At 39.3% G+C, this 25,913-nt stretch overlaps 1 protein-coding gene across 1 annotated transcript in view; it reads right to left on the bottom strand.

The window, feature by feature from the left end:
- The window catches only part of HCRTR2 (hypocretin receptor 2), a 126,024-nt gene extending 103,249 nt beyond the window's left edge, over positions 1-22,775 (bottom strand). Inside the window, exon 1 of the mRNA XM_004386821.3 lies at positions 22,171-22,775. Coding sequence (XP_004386878.1) covers positions 22,171-22,393 — 223 coding nt within the window. The 5' untranslated portion in view covers positions 22,394-22,775. The remainder of the gene's footprint in view (positions 1-22,170) is intronic.
- Between the last annotated feature and the right edge of the window lie 3,138 nt (positions 22,776-25,913).

Raw genomic sequence — 25,913 nt, 5'->3', positions numbered from 1 at the left:
GCTAATTGCAAGAAGTTCTCTTCCTCCAGAGAATTTATTGATTCTTTATTTTGGGAGCTTGCTGAAGCCATCATGGACTGCCTCTTTATGTGACCTGATATTGACTGTTGTCTCTGAGCCATCAATAATTTATTATAATTTTATTTTGTGTTTGCTTAGTGAGACCTACCTTCTTATTTTGTTTTGTTTTGATATGCCCAGATAGGTTGCTCGAGTGCACTAGTTTTGTTTTTGACACCTTTTGATCTCTAATGTCCTGTCACCAGGTAGTTGGTTCTGTAACTAAGTATGTGCACACTGGAGTCCATTAAATTTTCCTATATGGGATCAGCTCGGGTGCACAGGCAGTCGGTCACCAAGTGTGTGATGCAGACTGTCACCCCCAGTCATAGAGAGGCATGGGTGATTGGTGCAGGCACTGGACTCTGGCTGTGGTAGGGGATCACATGCTGAGCCAGGCAGGGGGCTGACGGCTGCCCCTGGGAGTCTGAAAGAAAAGCATGTCTCTATTCTCTAGGGTGAATAAGTAGGTGAGTTTTGCAGCCGGGCTAAGAGCACCCCACTCTGTTGGCTGCAAAGACTCAAGGGCATCGCTTTTTCTTGAACTCCTGTAGCAGGTGACTAGGCACTTTAGGGAACTACCACCAGTCCTCAAGCCCCTGCTGCAGATTGATAAAAATGCCTACTTGATGGGCAGGGCTGTTTCGAGGGTCACAAATCTGCCCGTTCACAGCTGAAGCAGTTGAAGTTAAACTTCAGATGTTTGCCATGTTGTACTGTGGCCCTGAGGGCTAATGCTGTTGAGATGGGTCCCCACAAGTCTATACAGGGGTGTAAGGCACTCAGCGTCTGCGGACCCCTGATTTCTGTGGCCAGCAAAGGAGCTGTGCCGACCCTGTGTTCCTGGCCTAGGGGAGCCAGCAGCTTGTTTGTTCCCTCTCCAAGGCCAGGAGAATGGGCCAGGGCGCCTTCTGGGATCTACTTCCAGCCCAGTGGACTCCCTGTGCAGAGCGGGGAGGGAGGAGGTAAAAGGTGGAGAGGTTTTTCCTAAATCCGGTGCAGAGCACAGAGGTAGGAGGTAAAAGGGAGAGTGATTTTTTCCCAAATGGGCTTTTTTTTTTTTTAAATGCCGCGAATGGCACATGCATGTACTTATCCTAGCCTCTTGGGAGCTGCTCTTCACTGGTTCGGAGTGTCCAAGCAGAATCTCTGCTTCCGGGTCTCTCTCGATGTGGAAACTGCTTCTTGAGCATGCCCTCAGCACAGCTGTTAGCCTGCTTCACCATGGGCCGGCGTGGCAGTGTCTCTGCAGTTTCGCCAATGCAGCTCTTGCGCTCCTCACCTCTTCCAAACGGTCTTCCTCTCCCATATGACTCAGATGGATTTCTTAACCTTGCCTTGTTCAGGGCTGCCAGATGTTCACTTAGAATCAATCAATTGTTTTTCCAGGTCTTTGTTGTAAGAGGGATATAGGAAACATCTAACTACTCCGCCATGTTGACCACACCTCACATTTCTGTATTTCTTATGAGACTATGAACTCCTCCCAAAATCTTGACTCCATCCATGTCATTAAGGTCAGCTCTACTTTAAGGAGGCAGTGCTTCCCCAGTCATCTTTTGAGTGCCTTCCAACCTGAGGGACTCATCTTCTGACATTATATCAGACAATGTTCTGTTGCTATTCATAAGGTTTTCACTGGCTAATTTTTCAGAAGTAGACTGCCAGGTCCTTCTTGCTAGTCTGTCTTAGGCTGGAAGCTCAGCTGAAACCTGTCTATCATGGGTAACCCTGCTGGTATTTGAAATACTTTTGGCATAGCTTTCAACATCACAGCAACACGCAAGCCACCACAGTAAGACAAACTGACGGATGTGTTGATCCACAATCAATGCTGGTCGAAGCAGCAATCAAGAAATCAAATGACTCATCGCACTGGGCACATCTGCTGCAAAAGACCTCTATAAAGTGTTAAAAAACAAAGATTTCACTTTAAGGACTAAGGTGTGCCTGACCCAAATCATGGTGTTTTCAATCATCTCATATGCATGTAAAAGCTGGACAATGTATAAGGAAGATCTAAGAAGAATTGATGCTTTTGAGTTATGGCATTGGCAAAGAATATTGAATATACCATGAACTGCCAGAAGAACAAACAAATCTGTCTTGGAAGAAGCACAGCCAGAATGCTCCTTAGAAGTGTGGATGGCAAGACTTCATCTCACATACTTCGGACATATTATCAAAAGAAGGATATCATGGTTGGTAAAGTAGACAGCGAAAAAGAAGAAGACCCTCAAAGAGATGGATTGACACAGTGGCTGCAAAAATGGGCTCAAACATAACAACAATTGTGAGGATGGCGCAGGACCAGGCAGTGTTTTGTTCTGTTGTACATAATGTCGCTATGAGTCGGAACTGACTCGATGGCACCTAACAATAACATGAACTCCTTGAGGACAACAAGATTATCTTTGTGATCTTTGCTTATTTTAGTCCCAAGGAAAGTAGCTGACAATTGATAAATTCTCAATAATTCATTAATGAATGAATGCATATTCTTGCATTATTTAGATTTAATTTATATCGTTTCAACAGTAGCACACCACGCCAGATAAGATTTCAGGAGAACATCAGGACCCAGGTTGTGGAATGCTGATATTTCCTCTCAAGAAAATGGTTCTTTGAGCTTCCAAACGAACCACTGTCTGTGATGTGGCAGTCATTATTCCAGAAGCCTTTAGTGAATTTTCATCACTTTTAAAATTTGAGCCCAGATCATGCTCTCTTATACTCATACTTGGTGCTAAAGAAAAAACTTTAATTAACTGATTATGGTATTTAAATAGAAAATGGGTGTATAAACTACAACATGTATCTAATTCCTTTGTTATATTCAGAATATGTAGATAAACATATAATACTTAAAAATTGCCTGTGAAAGAGGAAGGAAATTAGATTTAATGAAGCATGAGTTTAAACTATTTTTATCAATCAATACTTATCAATACGTAAACACAAAACAAAAACTTGGAACCCAGATTCAGGAGAGCGTGTATCAACAATGTGGAAGATAATTAATGGCTTTCTTAATAAAAACCAAGATAGAGCCTAAATATTTTCGTTGAATGGAAAATATGAGCTTTAAATTTGGGTAACTTGAAGTCAATATAAAAGAAAATCAAATTAGATATAACTAATACCACTGATAATCCCTTAATATATATATGAGTATACACAGGTTTTTATGTATATATGCACATATATGCAATGTACAGGGAAAAATTGTAAAACTTACACATTCTGAATCTGAATTTTGGTAGTTCATAGTGAAAATGCCTCTTCTCTAACAACCACAGTCAAATATATGTCAAGTCTTATAAATCTTGCACAATATTTTGGTAACACCTACATTTTGGAGGTACGATATTTGCAAACTACCATCGTACTGAAGAACAGCATAGGTACCCATCTGTCTGCAGTAAATTAGATGAAGCTTGCTAGAGTCTTATGATTATTCCTTGTTTCCATACGGAAGATTAAGGATATTTCAGTGAAAATTGCATTTCTAAAATCTCAATTTTGACAAGTCCTTGGAGGAGAATTTTTATTCTTCGTCTTAATCTTTACAATCCAGTACTTCCATATCCCCAGTATTATTGCCTAAAAAGTTTTTTGAGGCTTTTAGAATTTCACATAATCCTAATACCCATTCTATGACCAACTCCTGACATTTATGATTTAATAAATCAGCACCACTAGGTCTAAATCAGAGCCAGTCTTTCAAAATACTTCTGAGGCGAAACACCTTCAGTTTCACAGCAATCTTTCAATTCTTTCCATGCCGTAATTGTTAGTTACATTTGTTACGTCTAGCAATATGTGTGTAGATTTTGTTTAATGGTTCTAGGGACACACAGTAAAATGAAGTAATGCTCATTTTAACCCTGAAAGACTGACTTCACACAGAAAATCATAAATTAGAAAATACAGAAGAACATTGCACTACTAATTCTACTAGTGCTTATCATTCCAGACTTCTGAAATGTCCTTGTTTTGGTAAAGTTGTACAACAATAACAACAAAAAGTGTACTATTTGCCTAATACAATAATAAATTGTTCAAATGTCATGTGCACATTATTACCTCTACTTGAAATGTTACCTAACTAATTAAATTACTTCAAAGTTATCATCAAGAGAATCCATACCTTTACCACTTCCTTGATCTCCTCTAATTCCTCCTAGTTGTTTTTACTGCACTTGCTTTTTTTCATGCTGTAAAAATGGCATGGTGGGGCATCTGACTTCCTCTAACTTCACAAAGGGGAAAGAGAATCAAGATCAACAGCCCAAGGCTGATTTCTATGAGACCGAGGTCAGACATGCCCCCTCTCTCCAACAGTTTTACAAATTCTGACGCCAGCTGTCCCCACTACAACACTATTTCTCTTCTGGGTTCAATAATTCATGGCAGTAGCCATACAGAACTCACAGACCATATTCACGATTATGGGGTTTATTAGAGAAGTAACAGTTACAATTCAGGATCAGGCACAACTCAGTACAGTTCTTCGGTCAGGACAGCTCCTCGGCTGTGCCTGAAGAAAGGCCTCTCCCTGGGCCCCTCAGCCCCTGGGCCCCTCAGCCCATCTTCTGTCCTGCTCGGGCAAGGGTTACAAAGTTCTTTAGCTCTGCCAATAAGTGGCCAGGGGCATCCCACTCCACCTGTAAGCCTTGGTTCAAAGGCGCTCAGTTTTCTTGCTCCATGGATTGGCAAACATAGCTCTGCCAACAAGTGTCCAGAGACGCCCCACTCTGCTGGGAAACCTCCTACCTGAAGTCACTCAGCTCTCTCACACTTTGGGTCAGCAAACCCACTGTAGCCACCTGGTTCCATGGACCAGGAAGCCCACCTCGCCGTCTTGTGCTGGACTCCTGGTTCTGCTGCTGCCAGTTCTCTGCTGCACTTGCCACTGCTTCTCACTATCTTGTGCTGTCTCCAGTGTTTCAGCTCTCTGTCTCTGAGTCTAGGAGATTCTCAGCACAAGGATCCTGGGTTCAAAGAATGTATTTCACCCCTAGATCTTCTTGGTGATAGTGGGTTCCCCTTCTCTGCTTACTTCTCTCTCCTTTTATCTCTTGTAAGATAAAAGGTGTGACTCAAGTAAGGGTGTGACTTGAATAAGGGTGGTAAAGCTGCAGACTGGGTTAAGGGTGGTGGCTTGAGTCACATTCTCTAGTGAGGTGGTGACTCAAGATACATCTCATCCTAATCCTGCCTCATTAACATAATGAACAACTCACTCCCAAATAACCACAGGCATAGAGGCTAGGATTTAAAACACATTACAAAATGGAGGATAATAATGTCAGATCACAAAATGGAGAATGATTACATCATTACATAACTGCCAAATTATATCATTACATAACTGCCAAATCACTGAAAACCATGGCCCAACCAAGTTGCTACATAACCTTAACGAACACAGGTTCCATACACCTTATTTGCATACTCCCACCCATTATTGTGTGCAAGTCACAAAGACCGTGGCTAGAAGGGCTATATTAAGTAATTCACTGCACCGCACATGCCTACTCTGTTTTCAGGACAATTAAAAAAAAAATTTCTCTCCTTTAATAGCACTTTATTGACAAAAACCCTCTGATTGAATTTGAATTTCTTTATATGTTTATTTTATGTGTTTATTTTTAACTTCTCTTTCCCAGAAAGGTTTTATGTTGCCTTCCAAAGATACATGCAATACTACAAGACAGCATAAATTAAACTGGCATCAAAATGGAATAATAAAACCAAACAAAACAAGGATAAGAACAAAGTAGAGGAGGCATAAGGCTCAAGGTGTAAACTGTGGTAATCCACATTGATTAAGAGTAGCTATAATTCAAAATACTTAATTCTAGCAGAAGACATTAATACCCAATTCTTAACAAAATATTATATAACTCTTATCATGTGAGAAGCACTCTTCTAAGCACTTGAAATATTAATTCACTTAATTTTCATAACTATTAAACATAATATGTAGTATGCTTCCCGTTGCCAAAAAATCCCACTGCTGTTGAGTTGATTCCAACTCATTGCAACCCTGTAGGACAGAGTAGAACTACCCCACAGGGTTTCCAAGGAGTGGCAGGTGGATTCAAACTGCTGACCTTTTGGTTAGCAGCCATAGCTGCACCACCAGGGCTCCTGTACTATACTTAGTGCCCTATTACAGATAAGGAAACTGGAACACAAAGAAGAGAGGAAATTCATCTAGGACCATGAGGCTGTAACAGTGCTGGGAGTTGGACTCTTGAGATTGTCCCCTTAACCACTGTTCTATACTTCACTATTAAAAATGACTACTCAGAAGAAATTAACCGAATTCCGTAACAATATGAGATTGCAAATGTTTTTAAGGGGTAGAAATGGGAAGATAATTAGTAAGAGGAAAGTGTGTTTAGAAAATATGCCCCAAAAGGAAGTCCTTACAAGAGGAGATAATTTCTTTAGGCTTTGAAAGTAAACATAACATATTTCAGAAAGAGTATTTTCCTTTTTTAAACCAAATGTTAGACAATAACCTCTTGATTCACACTGATTTTAATTCTTTAAAATGCACACAGACTTCTCCCCTTGTTATTGACATTGGATAGGGCTTCCAGTTCCTGTCTAGCAGACTTCACGGTTCAATTTACATAGGTAAACGCGCACACACATCTATTTATTTAGAGTTAGATTCAACAAACATTACTTTAAACCTACTGTGGACTAGGTAACATGCTCTGCATACTCACATTATCCTCATTAATTTTCACAACAATCTTAGAACTAGGTATTCTCATATGCAATATATAGATGTGAGAAAAAGAAGCCAATAAGATAGGACCATCAAGTGGATTTGCAAAAATGGTGTGGCATCTGCCTCCTCTAACTTCACAAGGGGGAAAGAAAATCAAGATCAGCAACCCAAGGCTGATTCCTATGAGGCTGAGGTCAGACATGCCTCCTCTCTCCACCACCTTTACCAATTTTGACACCAACTGTCTCTCCCATGGCACTCTCACTTCTCTGCTGGGTTCGATAATTCACTGCAATGGACACACAGAACTCACAGACAACACTCATGATTATGGGGTTTATTAGAGAAGTAACAGGTTACAATTCAGGTTCAGGAACACTCAGGATACAGTTTTTCCATCAGGACAGCCGGTTCTCAGCCGTGCCTGCAGGCACACCTCTCTCTGGCCCTCAGCCTGTGCCCTACTTGGGCAAGTGTTACAAAGCTCTTTTAGCTCCGCTGTTAAGTGCCCCAAGTCACCTCACTCCGCCAGCAAGCCTCCTGACCAAAGGCACTCATCTTTCTCGCTCCATGGGCTGGGTTATCTCCTACAGGTCTCCTGGTTCTGCTGCCGCCATTTCTCTGTTGCTGCTTCTTGCCGTCTTCAGTGTTACAGATCCCTCTCACAGTCTTCTGGTTCCAGGAGCTTCTCAGAGCAGGGATCCCAGGTCCAAATGATGTGCTCTGCTCCTGGCTCTTCTTTCTTGGTGGTGGTGAGATCCTCTCCTCCCACCTCTGGAATGGCTCATTTTAAGCCTAAGTGAAATGGCAAAACTGACCAATCCCTTCATAAGGTTCCATATATTGTGTTTGCATGGTCTCATTCCTACACAGGTGCTATTAACTTTATTTGCATTATTAGCAAGTTATCCAATCCCCCCAGTGGGCCATAATTACCTTATATGTATACTCCCACCCAGTCACTTGGGTGAGTTACAAGACCGTGAGGAGAAAGGTCACAAAAAAGCAATCCATTGCACTACAGGGTTTAAATCTGATATAAGAAGAAAAAAAACAATAGCCATGTTGGAGATTTGCTAAAACAGAATTTTTTTTTTCCTGTGATAAAGTAGTCCTTTCATACTAAACCAAGAAAAAAGAGGATATGGTACTATACAGAGGAAATGAAAATGTTAACACCAAATAATAGGTTCTCTGTAGGCTAGACATTTATGACTTAATATAAATTTAAATCCCAGACTGACAAAAGCAAGATAAACAGTAACAATAAGAGCAATAGACAGATAAAAAAAGTATTTTGAAATAGTTCTACTTTCTTGTCTATACCATTGGTTGTTTATTTAAGCTACTCATTTCTATTCAAATGCTCAGAGGAAGTAAGAATGTGGAAAAAAAGAAGATAAGCAAACTGGAAAAAGTTCATGGAGGAAGGGAGGGGAAGAGAACTAGGATTTGGTCAAAAAGCAGGTACAAGAAGAACCAAATTGAAATTTGAAAATCGACAGAAGGAAAAATACAAAAATATGTGGCACTCCAGTTGGCCTCCTCAAATAGAAGGCCTGCCTTTACTTTTGCCTCAGGCAGGGATTCTCATATTTAGTGTACTGGGGCAGTATTTAAAATGTAGATTCTAGAGACTCCTGCCCCTGGAATCCTGACTCAATAAGTCAGAGGTGGTTCCTGAAATCAGAATTTTTACCATGTATCCCTGTTTTTGTTTTACTTTGTTTTTGCATGGTTCAAAACATGATCCTTTTAAGGAAATACGGCTGTGAGGCATTCACACCAGAGAAAACCAAAAGTAAAATAATCTGTAAGAAAAAAAAATTTATTTGCTATGCAATTTCTTTTATAGCTTTTGAAATCTATGGGAAATATGTAAAAAGATATGAACATAAAAGGCTATATAGGCTATAAATCTCAGATTTATTTTGCCAGACTTGACTTCTTATCTGAGCTTCTTATTTATATTCAAATGCTACCATACTCCTACCTGTATTTCTAATCACTATCTCAAGATTAACATGTCCCAAAACAATTTTTTATTCCTCTTCCTTCCCTCCTTCAAACTTGCTCTTCCCCCAAGGCCCCATATCTCATTGAATGACATCACCATACACCAACTTGGCATACAAAATGTTGACTCTTATGTTTCTCTCCATACGTAATCCATTAGCAAATTGTGTTGGTTCTTCTCTCAAAATATATCCTAAATATTACCACTAAAATATAAGTTCCCTAAGAGAAGGCGCTTTGTCTATTTTATTTGCTGCTATACATTCACAATAAACACATTTGGAACCAATGAATTCCTATTTATTTATTATGGCACAGAGGTCTTGCTGGTCAAAGTATCCATTAACAGATTCTCTTGTACATTTTAATTATTCCAAAGGTATTGTCTAAGTAAATCTCACATAAACTGCATATTTTGCTTGATAGCCACACAAAAAGAAAAAAACCCTCTCAATGTAGTGAACTGAATGGCATGTGGGGAGCAAGCCCCGTTTGCTGCTGCACAGTGCACGTGAACACTCCTCTTGCACTTCAGACTCAACCTGCCCTTGGGCAAACTCATCATGACTTGTCTATTCACCACAATTGCTTTTCTTTTCGGCATTTCCTGTCTCTGTTAAGAAAAACACAAACAGGACAATCACCCCACTTTCTTTGGCCAAAAACTCCTATTAATCTGCAGATTCTTTTCTATTCCTATCAATTCCTCACATCTGATGAATTGTCGATTTCTATCTCCGGAGTGCCTTTTGCATCTGTTTCTTTCTTTTTTTTTTTTTTTTACATATTTATTTCTACTGCCTTGACTTATACCCTCTTAATCTCTCTGCTAGAGAGTCTCAACAGGCTCCTAACTGGTTTCCCAAGTCTCTGGTCTCCCATAAGTTTAACCCACTCTTACCCTTGCCCTCAGCATAATCTTCCCTTGGGGAGCTCTGATGGATCAGAACAAAGTAATTTTCAAAAACCTCCAGGGAGTTCAAAACTTGTTTATTCCAATCCACCATGACATAACACTTCAAATAAGAATGATTCAGATATCCACAAAATAAAGAAGACCGTGGAAGTAATGAAAAGCATCAGAGGAGCTTAAATTCCTATTATTTGAAAAAGTTCCTATTACCAGAAAAGTGCATGAAAGACAACTTTTTATTGAAATTTCCTGAATGATTTTTTCTGCATGGCCTATGCAAATTTATATGTTTTCAGTCCATCATAATTTTACTCTTACTACTTCATCAGGATCTTTTAAAATTATACTCACGTGTTGCTAATACCTCAATTACTACTCCCATAGTGAAAAAGTGGAGCCCTGGTGGTGCAGTGGTTAAGACCTTGACTGCTAACCAGAGAACGTTGGCAGTTAGAATCCACCAGCTGCTCCTTGGAAACCCTATGGGACACTTCTACCTTGTCCTATAGAGTGGCTATGAGTCGGAATCGACCTGAAGGCAACGGTTAGTGAAAAAATAACCCTTACTCCGAATCAGAATTCAACTTTTGTGCTTCTATGTTCTAACACTTAGCATGTGTCTCTTCAATAACCCTTGTAGTGCAGGCTATGGTTTACATGTTAGTCTCCCCCTCAAGATTAGAATTCTTTGTAGGTAGGGATCATGCCTGATTCACTTCTGTATTTCCTCCACAGAATGTAATAGAGCAGATTACATGTTGTCGGTGTTCAATAAATATTTGCTGAATGAAATAAGAAAAGGAAATCACTCCAAATTAGATAAACCCTAGAAAGTCAGAGCGTTGGTTCAGGCTACTTTATTTTTCTCTGCTCCTTTTGCTACTACAGATGGGCTGAGCCCACTGCTGCTTTATATTGCTTTTACCTCTATTTGATGATAAAGATATGCTTGTATGACTTCATATCAACAATCTGTAGATGCTTCCATTTTTTGCTGTTAGTGACTCAGCGCTCAGAACTGTCTAAGAAATCTCCCCTCCTTTTTCTTAAGAGATAAAGTCTATGCTTTATTTGACTCTTGCTCCTCCATTCCTCACTCCTCTTCCCCTCTGATCTCTCTGGCCAGGTACCTACAATCAGGTATAGATCATTGAGGAGATTAGCCATTGAAACTCAAGTCCTTTTCAGTTGAGTTTATCATAAAATGTGCATGAGAATGTATGTCTCCCTTAAAGTTTACAGATCATGTTTTTCAGCTTGTTATGCAGAGTAGCATGGGTGTATTATCAAGGGAGAAATGGAAATGGAGAACAGAGCACTGTGTTTAGTTACTGCTTAGGAATGGGGAGGTCAAGTGATAATATGTTAAGCTATTACAGACAACTAACACAATAGTAGCTCTCTAATACTAAATTTCACTATCTGGGAAAAGGGACCAATAATAGCCTTTATTACATTGGTTGCTGTAGGATTATTAACAGTGTATGACAAATGCTTTTGTTTCAGAATTATGCAATTTAGGCTCTATACCAAACCAAACGTACTGCCATCAAGTTGATTCCGACTCTATAACAACTCCAAAAAGCCTGACTTGTAAGTTCTGCTATCCTTCACTTGATTCACAATTATGAGAAAATATTGATAAAATTGGTTCAATGTTACTGGTCAAGGGTCTACTAGAATTAGCAATGCCTCCCTTTTCTGGGCAAAGCTGTACTTTTACTTTTTTTAATTTATAAACAGATGGCTATTAAAAAAAAATTGAGGGCCAGAATTGATCAAAGAGGTTTATTGTTTCCCTTCTTTCCTATTAAATGAAGTATCTAGAAATGTCTAGCTATTACTAACATTATGCTTATGCTCCCACCGAAAGTGTGATTTCTTTTTCAATTGTCTGAACAGTCCAGAGCCCCAGAATTGGCATAAGTCACTGTCAATGAGGGAGAATGATAGAAGATTCCTAAAGTTGAGCTTCTATGGATATTTATGAAATATCTTGGCTCAGATGGGGATAGATTTGGCCTTGGTTATTACAGAAAGTATGGATTCATGGTAACATTCAGTCAAAACTCATCAGGGACACTGATGGTCAAATGTTTCCTTAGATTTTTATAGAAACATAAAAATAATGAAGAATGATTTTGAAACAAAGAGGCTTTAAATAGGGGGATTGTACATTACAAGTTCTCCTCAATTACTGTAGAGATGTAGCATATAATTTGGAGAAAGGTCTTAGTGTACCTTGCTTGAGGAAAATAAAAGAGTTGCCACAGTTTGTAAACCCCATTTGCTCTTCATGAGAAGAATAAAAAGGCTTCATGGTATCAAGAGGATCTTAGTGCCGGGGAGAGATTTTCCAAATGGTATTCCATAATCTTTGCCTTAATACTTACGTACTTTAATGTGTGTGTACTCCTTAAGATAGAGACCAAAAAATCACAAATAATTCAAATTACTGAGGTTTTATAATATCTTAAATATTCATATAGAAAAAATTTAAAGTTTGTAATGCTTAATTTTAAAAATGTATCTGTACCTAAAGCATTCCTCCTGGTAAAAGTTTAAATTTTAGTTCAATTGTCAGATAAAACTTGCTGTCTATCTGACACTGGTCTAGGCACTGAGGACACAATTGCAAACAGGAAATACAAGGAAACTACGCTCATGGAAATTGCATTTTACGTACAGGACATAATTTGAAATATGAAAAAATAAAAGGCTAATATAATTTTAAACAGAAATAAGTACTATAGAGAAAATAAAATGGGATGATATTGTAGTATATGAAAGTGGACAGTGATTTGGACTGGGCATTCTAAGATACCCCTGACAAGGTGACGTATGAGGTTTGGTTTTTTGGTTTAAAAGCTATAAAGTGCATTTAGTCAGGTGACAATTTCAAATATCCCTTGACTTTGTAAAACCTCTCAAGGCCTTATATTCAGTTCTCGGGATGTTGAAAGTTTGAAAGATAGCTTTTGAATCCTGAAGGAAAAAGTAGAATGTATTAGAAGAGTCATCTCACTCAGTCTCCATAATGCATGTGTGCGTGTGTGTTTGTGTGTGTGTATGCACGTTTTTATTTATGGGTTTTGAGTTCTGAAATTCCTATTTTTCCCTTCTCCTCTGAGATAGTTTGACTTCTTATCAATGACCAGTCTGCGAAATTCATTATTCCTGGGGAAAAAAAAAAAATGTATCAACTAGGGTAATCTTACTGACTTTCAGGAATCTATGAGTCATCATCACCATCTATGATGATTTCAAAGAATAAGGCCTTTCTAAGTTTTCCTGTGTCCAAAATATAAATTGAGCCCAAGCATTTAAATGTCCCAAGGGCTATGATGTCCTTTTCCTGAACTAGCTAGTGAGATTTGTCAATGTATTTATTTTCAGGCTTTCTAAAACTGGGTAATTTTACATTAAGCATTCTAATTGGAGAGACCAAGTTTTCAGCAGTTTTATTTAAAATGAAAAGTTGACTCAATTTCACATGATGACAAAATGGTTCCATAAGCATGTAACCATACCATCTTATTCCTACTGCAGAAAGATTAGCACTATCTCCACATTTTAAAAAGCACAAATTATATTTTTCAAAATGGTATTCATAAGCAATATGGTTCTCTACCAAAGTGGATGACTCATCAAATTCATTCTGAATTGATGAAACAAATTATTAGAGTTGGTGGCTTTCTGACCTCGTTTCTAGCAATGTAGTGATAAAATCAAGGCTCCAGATGGTTACAAAGCACGGTTGCAAGCCTTATAAATTCATTTTAGAATTACGAGTAGAAATAAACACTCACTCACTGAGAATATAGGAAAGTATATTACAATTTTTAACCAGTGTCATATTCCCATTGTGAGCTGAGAATAGCAAATAAAAGTTTTTAAACTAACCAGTACTTTTAGAAATTTTAAAGTTTGTTGCCATGCCAACCTATAGAAAGATGTGCACTGAAATTCTGTAAGGGCTGACTCGGGGCTATTGTGATATCTTCATTGATTATATGAATGGTATAAATGCTATTTAAAATCAATTTTTAAATGAGAATACTTTAAAAGTTGTAAGTAATTTGGGACGTAAGATTAAGGATTTTTTTTGGACTTTTCATTAGATCTCAAATTTCTCATCTTTTGGGTTTCAGTATAGGTCAAATAGGGCCGCTATGAGTCGGAATTGACTCGGCAACAGCAGGTTTGGTTTTTGGTTTTACAGGTCAAAACATGACTTAAAAGCCAAAATGAGGGATGAGTTGGAGTATGGTGAACTATTGAAATCCCAATAGTTAAATTATTACAAAAGTGATTTTAGTGAAAAACTGTACAGGGTATTGAACCATATCAATAGAACAATGACATGTAAGATTAAGGTTCGTAAATGTACCTTCCAGAAAAGAAATAATGAATAAGTATTTTAAATATAAATTATTTCTCAAGTTTAAATATTCAGAAAAGCAAAAATAGAAAGTTTTTTCCTATCTTTTTGTCTTCTATTTCCTTCTTCTTTATTTTCTTACTTTCTCCTTTCATTGTTTCCTTATTCAACATGTCAAAAGCCTCCTGGACGTAATTATAAATGAAGGATTTGGGTTATGCCTTTTCTTATAAATTTCTTCACAATTAAAGCAGGCTTTATTAGATGAGACACGAACAGGACACTAACTCCAGCCTAAAGTCCTTTATAAGTCTTGATCCCTTTGCATTATCCTTTACACTACCCCCGCCCCCCATGCTGCCTTCTAAAATACAAACCAATGACAACACTCTCCTTAAAAGCTTTTAACGATTCACATTAAACTGTAGTATCAAACCCAGATATTAAGTATGGTACACAAAGCCTTTCCTGACCCAACGTTTATCTAGTGCTCCAGCCTCGTCTCCAGACTCTTCCCATCTGTACTTACACTGGAGTTATCCAGTTGCTTAACATTCTCTTCATAGCCCATGCTATTTCACGCTTCTTTGGTTTTGTTCAAGTTGTTTCCTCTGCTTAGAACATCCTTACCCAATTTTTCTCACCTGGGTAACTTCAATTCATCCATTAAAACTCAATTTATGCATCATCTCGTCCGGAATCTTTCTCTAACCCCCCAAATGCAGCTAACTGCCCCTCTCATGTGCTTCTACTGCATCCTGCGCACTCTTCTATCGTAGCACTTGCCACATTATATCGAGATTATCCATTTACATGTCTGTCTCTTCAACCAGAGTGTAGGTTTCTTGACCTCAGGGCTTTATTGTCTTTATATCCTCAGTCCTTAGCACAGGAATTGGCACAAAGTCACTCAATATTATCAATTACTTCTATAGGAAGAGATCCAAAATGTGAAGTGAATATATCAGCTTATTTTAGCCTTATGCTATTAAGTACTTGATTCCTGTAAATTCCCTTGTTCTGAGTCTGTGCAAGTTGAAAACACTTCTAATTATTGTGTGGATTCTGTGGCAGAGACAGGGTTCCCTCACATTTCCAAGCCTCGTTGCAATTGAGTTGATAACAGTGGGATTAGTTTTGGTCAAATGATTATAAATATGGCTGATATGTGTTGCTTCTTGGCCAAGGGAGGTAAAGGCTGGTATATGTTTTCCACTTCACTGTTCTGTTGTCATGACAATTTTAGAGGCTTTATAACAACTTACCCCAAAACTTCTAGCTAAACTAACTTCCAACTCATGGCAATCCCGTATGTTTCAGAGTAGAACTGCCCTCCTTAGGTTTTCATGGCTGTGACCTTTTGAAAGCAGATCTCCAGGCCTTCAAAGTTGCCTCTGAGTATGTTTGAACCACCCACCTTTCAGCTACTAGCCCAGTGCTTAACCATTTGTGCCATCCAAGGACTCCTGGGACCCCAAAACTTAGTGGCTAAAAACAAGAAACATTTATTATCTCATAGTTTATTAGGAGTCAGGAATCTACCTTGAGATGTAAAGACTGACCTGGTCAGTAAAATCAATGGAAACACATTATTTTTTTTAAAACAGTAAACACTAATTTTTCAAGTAAAATGCATGACTGTCCTTGGAAACAGAAAGAGGAAATAAAAGATCTTCATGTCATCTGAGGTGTTAAGGGGTGAGGCCTTCAATTCTCAATTGTGTCTAAAGACAGCCCTTTCAGTAACAAAATCATCCTTGGCCACAATTATCTAACATTTTTTCCAGGGAGTCACCACCCCAACCCCCAGCAGACAAGCACATTTTTGGCAGCACCTATTTTACCTTGAAATTTCTTTTAAAGTAACTCAAGCTTGACCTTGATTAGCTTATCAGATAAACTCATCACCATAGCTGAAGAAATGGAGTCTATCAGAGAAATAGCATGGCAATATGCCAGAAGAACAGTATACATCATCTAGAGGGCACACTGAAGCATCACTTTCACCCTCCTTTCTTCTGTGCTTCTCCAGTCAGTGTTTAAAGCTAAGGAGAGAGACAGAATGAAGTAATGGGACAAGTGTATATCATGGAACCTGCTAAATCCATATTTGAAGCCTAGTGCCACCACTTACTCCTGACTAAACTTTTAAACATGTTAAAATAGCTTTTTGGACTTCATTTTTCTCATTTGTAAAACAAAACTTTTGATCTCTTCCTGTAAGATTGTTGTGAGGCATCAACGTGATGCCCAGGTGTGGAGCTTGGTATACAGCACCTGCATATATTATGCAATAAATATTCTTCATTTTCCTTTGCTGTGGAAAGAGGAGCAGATACCCTCAGCTTTACACATTACATGCCTTTGTCTGAATAGTACTAATAAGCCATTACTTAACAAGGCCAGCATTCCCAGGGGTGTGGGATGTTGGCAAGATTACAGGATGAAAGATGAAATGATTTTTTTTTTTTTATGAGTGAAATAACACCCACTCTAAATGCTCCTGAAATTTGAGGAGCCGAATGCAAATTCAGGGACTTTAGAACACTCGACAGCAATGGGTTTGGTTTTTGGTTTTTAGAACACTAACATAGCAGTACTACATGAGAAATCACAATATAATCTAAAACGCAAAAGAATGAAAAGTCATACAAATACATAAAAAAACACGTTTATGCCCTACTAAAACCAAGAGGGAATCCCTTGATTGCACAAACAGTCAAGTGCTCAACTATTAGCGGAAAAATCGGCGGTTCAAACTCACACAGAGGTGTCTCAGAAGACAGGCCTGGCCATCTGCTTCTGAAAGTTCACAGCCTTGAAAACCCTATGTAGCAGTTCTACTCCACACACATGAGGTTTCCATGAGCCAGAATCGACTTGGGTCACCATGAATCAGAATTGACTAGATGGTAACTAACAAAGACAGCAACAAAACCAAGGGAAATTAAAAACATTGGAACATTGTGTTTATTCATACTCAAGTTCGAGATTTGACTTCTTTTGAAGATTAGTAGTTTTTTTTATAATTTCACTTTGCTCATTTTTTCAAATGTAGGAAGAATCTGATAGAATTAAATTATCAGTAGCACATGTTGCTCTCATTAGTGTATGTCTATGATAAATGCTGTGGTTATCTATAAGACAGCCATTTAAAAAGTTATCACTGGGATTTGTTCATTTTGAAGACATGATTCATTTTACCAAGTAAAACTAAGAGGTTATAGTTTTAGCCAAACTGAGGAGGCATCAGTTTAATTCACATTCAGGTAAGTATGTTTTGCACTCTATAAACAAAATACATAACAGGCATAAAGCTTAATGGTTAATATTACCTCTTATAGTCACTATGCATGACTTCTGTTGGGTTTTTATAGAGATGAGTAATGAATTATTTCAGACCTCTTCCTGCTTTTTGTGTAAGAAAGGGTGAGTTCACAAACATTTATGGAGCTGAATTGGGCAGTGGGAGAAGCAGAAAAGAAGTGTCTCTTTGGCTTAGGAGTAGAAGAAATTTGAAACTCTGCCATTTTGACATCTGGGACATAAGACTAGCTCTGTAAGAAGCAACCGTATTCACAAATATTCTTCCCATCCTACTCACCCATTTTACTGTAAATGTTACTGGGTAAATTCCTTAATGGGCAGTGTACTTTAATTAAGTTATATCAACATTGTGTGTGTGTGTGTGTGTGTGTGTGATAGAGAGACAGAGCGATAGTGATAGACTAACCAATAACAATTCAAAATCTCTGAATGAAAGAAACCCAGGACAGACAAATTTAAGTTGAGAGAAAGAGACAAAATGATCAAGAGAGTCAGGAATGGTTTTCATGGAGAGGTGGGAAGGCAATATCAAGCAGTCAATCTGAAGACACTGAAACACTTGTGGAGGATGGGCAAGCGGAGTTGGTATGGAAGAGAATAACATGTGCCAACTCTATTTCACTGACACCTTTTAGGAAAATGCAATTAAGAAAAGGCTAGCACAGAGGCCATGAAGAGCTATGGAGCTGTAGCCTGACCATGGAGGCAGGCAATAGCTGCAAAGCACATCAAGGGAAGATTTCAATAATGGGAACAAAGGGATAGAAATTAGCATTATTTAGTGTAATATATATATATATATATATATAATTTTATACATTTTCCTCTGTACCTATATATAAAACATATTGATATATTATATCCTCATGATATTGCTACAAGGCAGGTCTTATCAACCTTATGTTGCAATTGTAAAGACCAGACTTGGAAAGTTCAATAACTTGCTCAATAGTGATCATACACGAAGCAAGGACAGATGGACTGACATCTACATTTGTTGATAGCTCTCCTCATTTTTCATATGAGACAACAGCAGGGAAGACAGAAGAATGCCAGGTGGAAATCATTCTATCTTTGGATGCAGAAGTAAGACAGGTATCTGAAAAGAAAAAAAAAACCCATTGCCCTCGAGTTGATTCCAACTCATAGCAACCTTATAGGACAGAGTAGAACTGCCCCATAAGGTTTCCAAGGAGTGGTTGGTGGATTTGAGCTGCCAACGTTTTGGTTAGCAGCCTGAAATCTTAGCCCTGCACCACCAGGGCTCCCAGACAGGTATAGAATTGTTCATTTTTCCAAGATTTTAAATTTCTGAATGGACAAGAACCCAATTCTCCCTTTAGTTTCAACTGAAGGAAACAAGAGTAGGAATTACACCAAATATATTCCTTTGAGTGTCCCAAAAGGACACTCCCCCAACACACATATTAATTTTAAATATATATTATTGCTCAAAATGTACTTGTCGAATAATTGGATATATCTACTTGGCTATAGTAAAAGACATACTTAGGTATAGGTTACATGTGGCATGATTTTGTGGATATTGGTAAAACACCCTTCCAAAGAAAATCCTGCCCCATTCTCCTTCCTAGGGCTTAAAATTCCATAAAGATACATGCGTCATGTATCTTCTAGTAGAATTCAAATACTCTTGAAATTGTATGTATAGTGATTTATATCTTATTGTAAATGAATTTTGCCACAATTTTTTTTTCCAGGAAACTGCTTTCCATCTCTGGGAAGGAGCATTTGACAGTGTAGCAGGGGTCTTAATGAGAGAGGACTGTGTGGAGGAAAATAAAAGAGGTGAGGATGATAAAGACTTTGTCATTCTGTTCAGGGCATATCCTGTTACATCACATCACAATAGGATATTGTGGGGGAAATGGCTTCTAACTGATGACATTGTATTTAGAAGGCCAACTAGGTTGAAATTTTCCAAGCAGTCAGTTACATGGAAGTGCAAATGGTGATGGGACCCTGAAGGAGCAGTGATTACATCTGCTGCCTAGACTGGTATTTCACCTTCATACCTAATGTTGCCTCTTTATCTTGCATAAATAATGTGATTTCTTGTCCTGCCACTCTCTGCATAAGATTACTTATACCAAAGAGGCAAAAAAGCAATTCTCTATCTAATCCGTTTTGTAAGTTTGACAGTGACATCAAAGAGCAGGAAGCTGTCTGTGAGTAATGACACTGCTCGTTTGTTCAAATGTCAAACCTAAACCTCATCAACTTTCAGGGAATATGTCAGTAAAGAACGGGATTCAGTTCAGCCAGAGAGGATTTCAGTGTTATTCAGTCTTGAGCTAAATAGCTGTCAGTATGTTTAGAGTACAGTACTTTGAGTGAATCTTTCTTTTTAAGCTGAGTGAAATTGGCCATTTCAGCACTTCGGGCTGTGGACAGTGCTCTTTTCCTTGAAATTATGAAACAAGTAGCCTTACTGTAGAAGTGTTTACTTCTTGAGACTAAAACTCCCCAGGCTAGCAGATATGTACCTCTGGACAATACGATTAGGATATGAAGACTATGCATCACAGGTCTGTGCAAACCAACATGAAGTAGCTGCAAAGAGGAACACATTTTGTCACAGAAGTAAAGCTTGAAATAAAATTAGGGAAGGGAAATAGTTACAGTTTGTAACTATTCCTGAAAAAAAAAAAAAAAGAAAGAGTTATATTTCTACTGCAATGCAATTATGTTCTTCCCTGGATAGGTTTATAGATGGAGAGAATGGCAGTGCCATTAACCCCTCATGTAATTTATTGACAGTGGGCATATATGCAGGGGACAAGAGGAAGCACATTAAATAGGTATGCAGGCAACCAAGACCAGAGAATTCGTTCTAGCTCTAGAATTCCTGGATGTGAGGTCAAAATAAATGGATTTGAATCTGAATCATGTCCCTTAACAAGTCATTTTCTCTGTCTTGTTTCTTCTGTAAAATGTGTATTATTGTGAATTTTAAGTGAGAGAGTGTATGTAAAAGGGTCTGGGACAGAGTAGGTATTAAATAGATGTTCAGTTTTGATTATTTACTTACTAAGTTTTTGCATAATGCAGTAAAATGTTGCTACATGAGTGGCCATGTGTCTTAATAGTAGTAACCCTAAAGATGGATGGCAAGAAGAAGGGAAGCAAGAAAAAATTCATTATCATTTACAGCCTTATAACCTAAGGCCCTAAGTATATGTATTTCCACTGTCATTCACTTTGCCTGCCTCCCAAAAAGATTCTCTCCCTGATGTTTACCTTTAAAAAAATCAATAAAAGGAAAATATTTAGTGTGAAAATAATACAGAAAGAGACAAGTAAAGTTCCCAGAGATTTCTTACCTCTCTCATCAACTAATACTCCACTAACTCTCTAAAGAATTCCTCACACACAGTCAGCTACTCTACCTGCTGAATTGGTGGGAGACTACTTTGGATGCCTTCTACCCAGACTTGGTCACTTGAGGAGGGAAGGTAAAATCAGGCTAGTGCTGAAAGCCTGTTAAGTTCTTTATCATCCTCCATTGCAGCTACAAATCCTTTGTTTTTGACTTCAAAGCCCCCCGGCCTATCTCACCTCACTCACCTTCCCCCACTTTTATAAGTGAAAATCAAGAGCATCTTCTCTTAGCCTCCCTCATCCCCTGTCATTTTCAACAGAGACTTCCTCCACACTGCCCTCTGCGTTCCAAACGCCTTCCACTCTCCATTCAGGTACACGCTCCTTCTATTCACAATTCATTTAAAGTCTTCCCTCCCTTCCAAAGCTCTCTTTAAGTGGATTCCTCTCCTGCTCTAATAACCACCCTCACCACAGCCATCATATCACCAAAGCATCCTGCCCCCGACCCTCAGAAATTGTGTGAGGAGGGGAGGGAGCGAGGAAATCTCGGTTTGTGTACAAATCTAGACAGGGAAAAATAGACAGCTCAGCATTAAGCGTGGTCTCATCTTAGGGGGAAAATTCAGGTAATGAAACTATTTTCCGAACCCGGCACCTATCATGCTCTGAAAAAAAATATTGACTGAACGTGTGAATGAATGAATGAGTGAATGGATCGAGGCATGAATGATTGCGATCTCTTTGCTACTTTTCTCAGATGCCCCTCCTTCTTCTTGCTGCCGGCAGGGTTTCTGTTTAATTCACCTTCAGTGCGTAAAATCCACATCCTTGCTTTGCCTCTGTCTCCACCCCCTGCCCCTTCATTACCACCTCTTGATGGGAACCTAAACCTCCTTGCCAAAGGACACTCTACCTAGATCACAAATCCTTTGTGAATCCAACAGCCAAAGAGAGCTTGCTTCCCCCGCCCCCCTCTCCCCGCGCCGGGCTCCGCTTTGCATCCTACAAGCCGTACCTCTCCCCAAACCTCCTGAAATACCTAGCGATGTTACAAAAAAACAAGACTAATGCCTCCACACTCAACAAATTCCACCTGGATACCCCCGTCGTTGCCCTTCTCCAGGCGCTTGTGACCTAGGTGCACGCAAAAGAAAAGCGGTTTCCCTCTTATTCCTGCAGGAAAAAGAATAACAATTCCAGAGCTCGACTCTGGTTCCTAAAATCAGAAAACTTTTTTTTTTTTAAATAGAAAACCCCACCCCGAGAGCAGCGACCTCTTTGTTTACATCCCAGGGGTAGGGAGGGGGCTTCAGCCTTTGCGCCTGGGGCAGAGGGGAGGTGACAACCCTTTGGAAGAGTGCCCAGGACGAGACTCACCCAGGACGTTCCCTATGAGAGCCACTACGAACACGATGATGTACCCGGCGATCAGGACCCACTCATATTCTTTCGGGTGTAGGTATTCCCTCCACAGGTACCGCAGGAATTCCTCGTCGTCATAGTCAGTGGGATTTAAAAAAGGCTCTTGAGTTTCATTCAGCTCCGACGCAGATGACCAGTTGCGGCAAGGGGGGGATTCCTCCAATTTGGTGCCGGACATCACGGGCTCGGGTCCGGTTCCGCTCAGTGCTGCAAGCTCCTCTTCCCCTGCCCCATGAGCACTGGTGATTTGCGATGGGAAAGGCTGCGAGGAGAGGCGAGAAGGAGCTCCAGAGCAGAAAATGACGTGAAAAGTTATTGAGCCAATGCCTCCGGAGTCTTATGCTGGGCAACTTCTGCGGCGGCTTTGCTGTCTTTGCAAGGCGATTTTGCACCGGGAAGACAGGAGGCTGAGGAATTCGGGACCGGGCCCTGGAGGCTGCAGCAATGACACCGGGAGGAGAAAGCTACCTCGGATTCAACTCAAGCTCAATTACTCCTCATTCCAGCACTGAGTACGAAGCAGCCCACAGCCTCCTCCCGCGCTGAGGGAGAACTGAAGCAGAAGGGAAAGGGGGAAAAGAGAGAGAGAGAGAGGAAAGAAGAAAGTGAAGAAAATTATTTTAACCTGTTTCTCTGTGGGTTCAGTAGCCCTGTTTTCTCCTTCTTTCCCCCATTTCTCACGTGCAGTTTCTGTTAACCATACACAGACATGTGTAGGTCTGGAGATACGACCAGCAAGTCAAACACATGGTTAATATAGGATTTGTTGGTGCATTTGTCATTGTAATGCAAATATAAAAGTAATGCTTTCCTCAAGCAGAACAGATGCAAAAGTCATTTCAGTTGGCTTTGCTAACTTAGCGCTAGCTGAATTTTTAAGGCACCCTCACCCCTCCAAACTGGGGAATGAGACCACTTTTGAATTAAAGAATACATTTAGCTGGGATTCGTATTTGCAACAGCAAGTGCCATATGAAATACAAGAGCAAATCCTTGAAGGACACTAAGGGTCATAAGGAGCCCTGGTGGCATAATGGGTAAGTGCTCATCTGTTAACTAAAAGGTCAGTAGTCAGGTTGCTATGAGTCAGAATCGGATGACACACAACGACAATGGTGCTAAGTGTGATCATAGGTAGTCTTGTCAAGCAAAGAAGAGCAACCACATTTCAAACCACATTAAACAGGTTCTCAGTAGGATGCAGTAGTTTAAGCGGAAGTTCTCTCTCTGGTGAATACCACACCTCACTGATCTTTTTTTATCATTCACTTAGGTATCTCACAACCGACGTTGCTGCTGCTCTCTCATGAATTGGTTCTGTCTCTCCAAATAAATATTTTGGGAATTATCAAAGTGCAAATTCATGAGTCTTTCAATCTTAATAACCATGCCAAGACTATTGCAAAATATTACAATCTTGAACTTGGGAAGGGCCTTGGAATCCTCTAACCTGAACTTTGGTTTAATAGTAGAAGTCTCTGATAACATTGCTGGCATGTCCTGATCCAGCTCGGATGTAACTGCCACAACTCATTACCCAAACCATCATGGGACTACTCTAATGGTTAGAAAATTGTTCCTTACATTAAACCAGAGTCTTGAACCAAGATTTGCCTTTCTGAGTCTTCTGCCTCCAATTGCTAGTTTGCATCTTTGCACTACACAGAAAAAATCTTCCTTCTGACAGTCCTTCTCATATTTAAATTAAGCATCACAGTCCTCTCTTTCTTGCCTCCATGTTCCCTTTTTCCCAATTTTGTCTGTTGTTTTTCATATACCATTACTTCCAGAACTTATATTCACTTAATCTTCCTTTAAGCAAAAACCAAACCCATTGCCATAGAGTTGATTCCAACTCACAGCCACCCTATAGGACAGAGCAGAACTGCCCCATAGCGTTTTCAAGGAGCAGCTGGTGGATTCGAACTGCTGACCTTTTGGTCAGCAGCTGAACACTTAACCATTATGCCACCAGGGCTCCAAATCTTCCTTTAGACCGTTGTAAATAGCTTGCATAATATTCCACTAAAAGGAAACATAATCTGGTTTGGGTCTTGCCAGTACAAAATTCAACACTATTTATTCTTTGAATGCAACTAAAGTTTGCATCTAATTGTTTTTTTAAATAGTCACACACTGGTGGCTCATATTGAGGTTTCAGTCAACTGAACCTTACCCTCTATCCCCAATCACACTTGTTTTGGTCTTTACAGTTTACAAAATACTTCTACGTGCTTTATTTTAAAACCCCTGGGGATTGACTAGTATTAGTCTCATTTTATAGATGAGAAAACTGTGCCTGGAGGAATAAAGTGACATACCAAAGGTCAAGCGATTGTTATGTATGCCTTCGAGTTGATCCTAACTCACAGAGACGCCATGTGTTACAGAGTAGAACTGCCTCATAGGGTTTTCTTGACTGAATCTTTCTCCCACAGAGCTGCTGGGTGGGTTCAAACCACCAACCTTTTGGTTAGCAGCTGATTGCTTAACCACTGGGCCACCAGGGTACCTTGGTCAAGTGATTAACCATGGCAAAACCATCCAGCTGTTTTGATCTCAGCCCAGTGTTTCTAGTATTCTACAGATGTCGTATTTTACAAGAAATACTGTTGTTGCATTTTTCCAATTTACACTGTTAAATTTCTCCTTTTTAAGACAAGGGCATGACTGAGCATTTCATTTTTTCAACAATGATTTAACTGAGTGCTCCTATTCACTCTTGGCCGTGTGAATTAAACAGGTTGCTGCTTTCGTGGATTTTACATTTTAGTGAGGATAGAGAGGAAACAAATCAACAAATAAATACATAAGAAAATCATCTGGAAGGTAGAAGTTCTAGGATGAAAACCAAACAGGGTGAAGTGATGGTGAGTGGAGAGTTCCAAAGGCCACATTGAATTAGGTGGTCAGAGAAGGCTTCTGGGAAGGGGTAGCATTTAAGCAGGAGACCTGAGTGATATATGCGTATATTAATTTAATTTTGTTAATTTGAGATTTAAATAGATCTTCCTAAATATTCGTTGGAAATGAGGATGGGCAAGACTTCGTCTACCATACTTTGGACATGTTATCAGGAAGGTTCAATCCCTGGAGAAGGACATCATGCCTGGTAGAGTAGAAGGTCAGTGAAAAAGAGGAAGACCCTCAACAAGATGGAGTGATACAGTGGCTGCAGCAATGGACTCAAACCTACTTGCTATTGTGAGAGTGGTGTTGTTGCTAGGTGCCATCCAGTCTGTTCTGACTCATAGTAACCCTATGTACGACAGAACCAAACACTGCCTGGTCCTGAGCTATCCTCAGAATTGTTGTTATGCTTGTTACGCTATGGTAACAATTGTTACAAAAGCCTAGATTTATCTTGATCCTACGAGTATTCCATTTCTTTCTATCCATGATTTATCAGGTGCTTTATTTTAAATACGTGATACTCTACTGGCATGCAAAAACCCCACTGAAATCATCAAATCATTATTTGTTTTCTCTTTTGCAAACACAGAGAGATGAAAAATACTGCTGCAACTTATTTTTTATTGAATCTCCTTTCTTACATCTTTTGATACCTTTTAGGATTTTGAAAGGAAATTTTAATTCTTACCTATTATTACTCTCTTAAATTCAAAAGCTTTACGCTGGATGGAGGGAAAAGGAGTCAATCTAGTATTATAAGGCAGAAAAGTCAAAATTTGCCTAAT

The sequence above is a fragment of the Trichechus manatus genome, unplaced genomic scaffold (assembly GCF_000243295.1).
Source record: "Trichechus manatus latirostris isolate Lorelei unplaced genomic scaffold, TriManLat1.0 scaffold00172, whole genome shotgun sequence".
NCBI classification, from domain to species: domain Eukaryota; kingdom Metazoa; phylum Chordata; class Mammalia; order Sirenia; family Trichechidae; genus Trichechus; species Trichechus manatus.
This window is presented reverse-complemented; position numbering and strand designations above follow the sequence as displayed.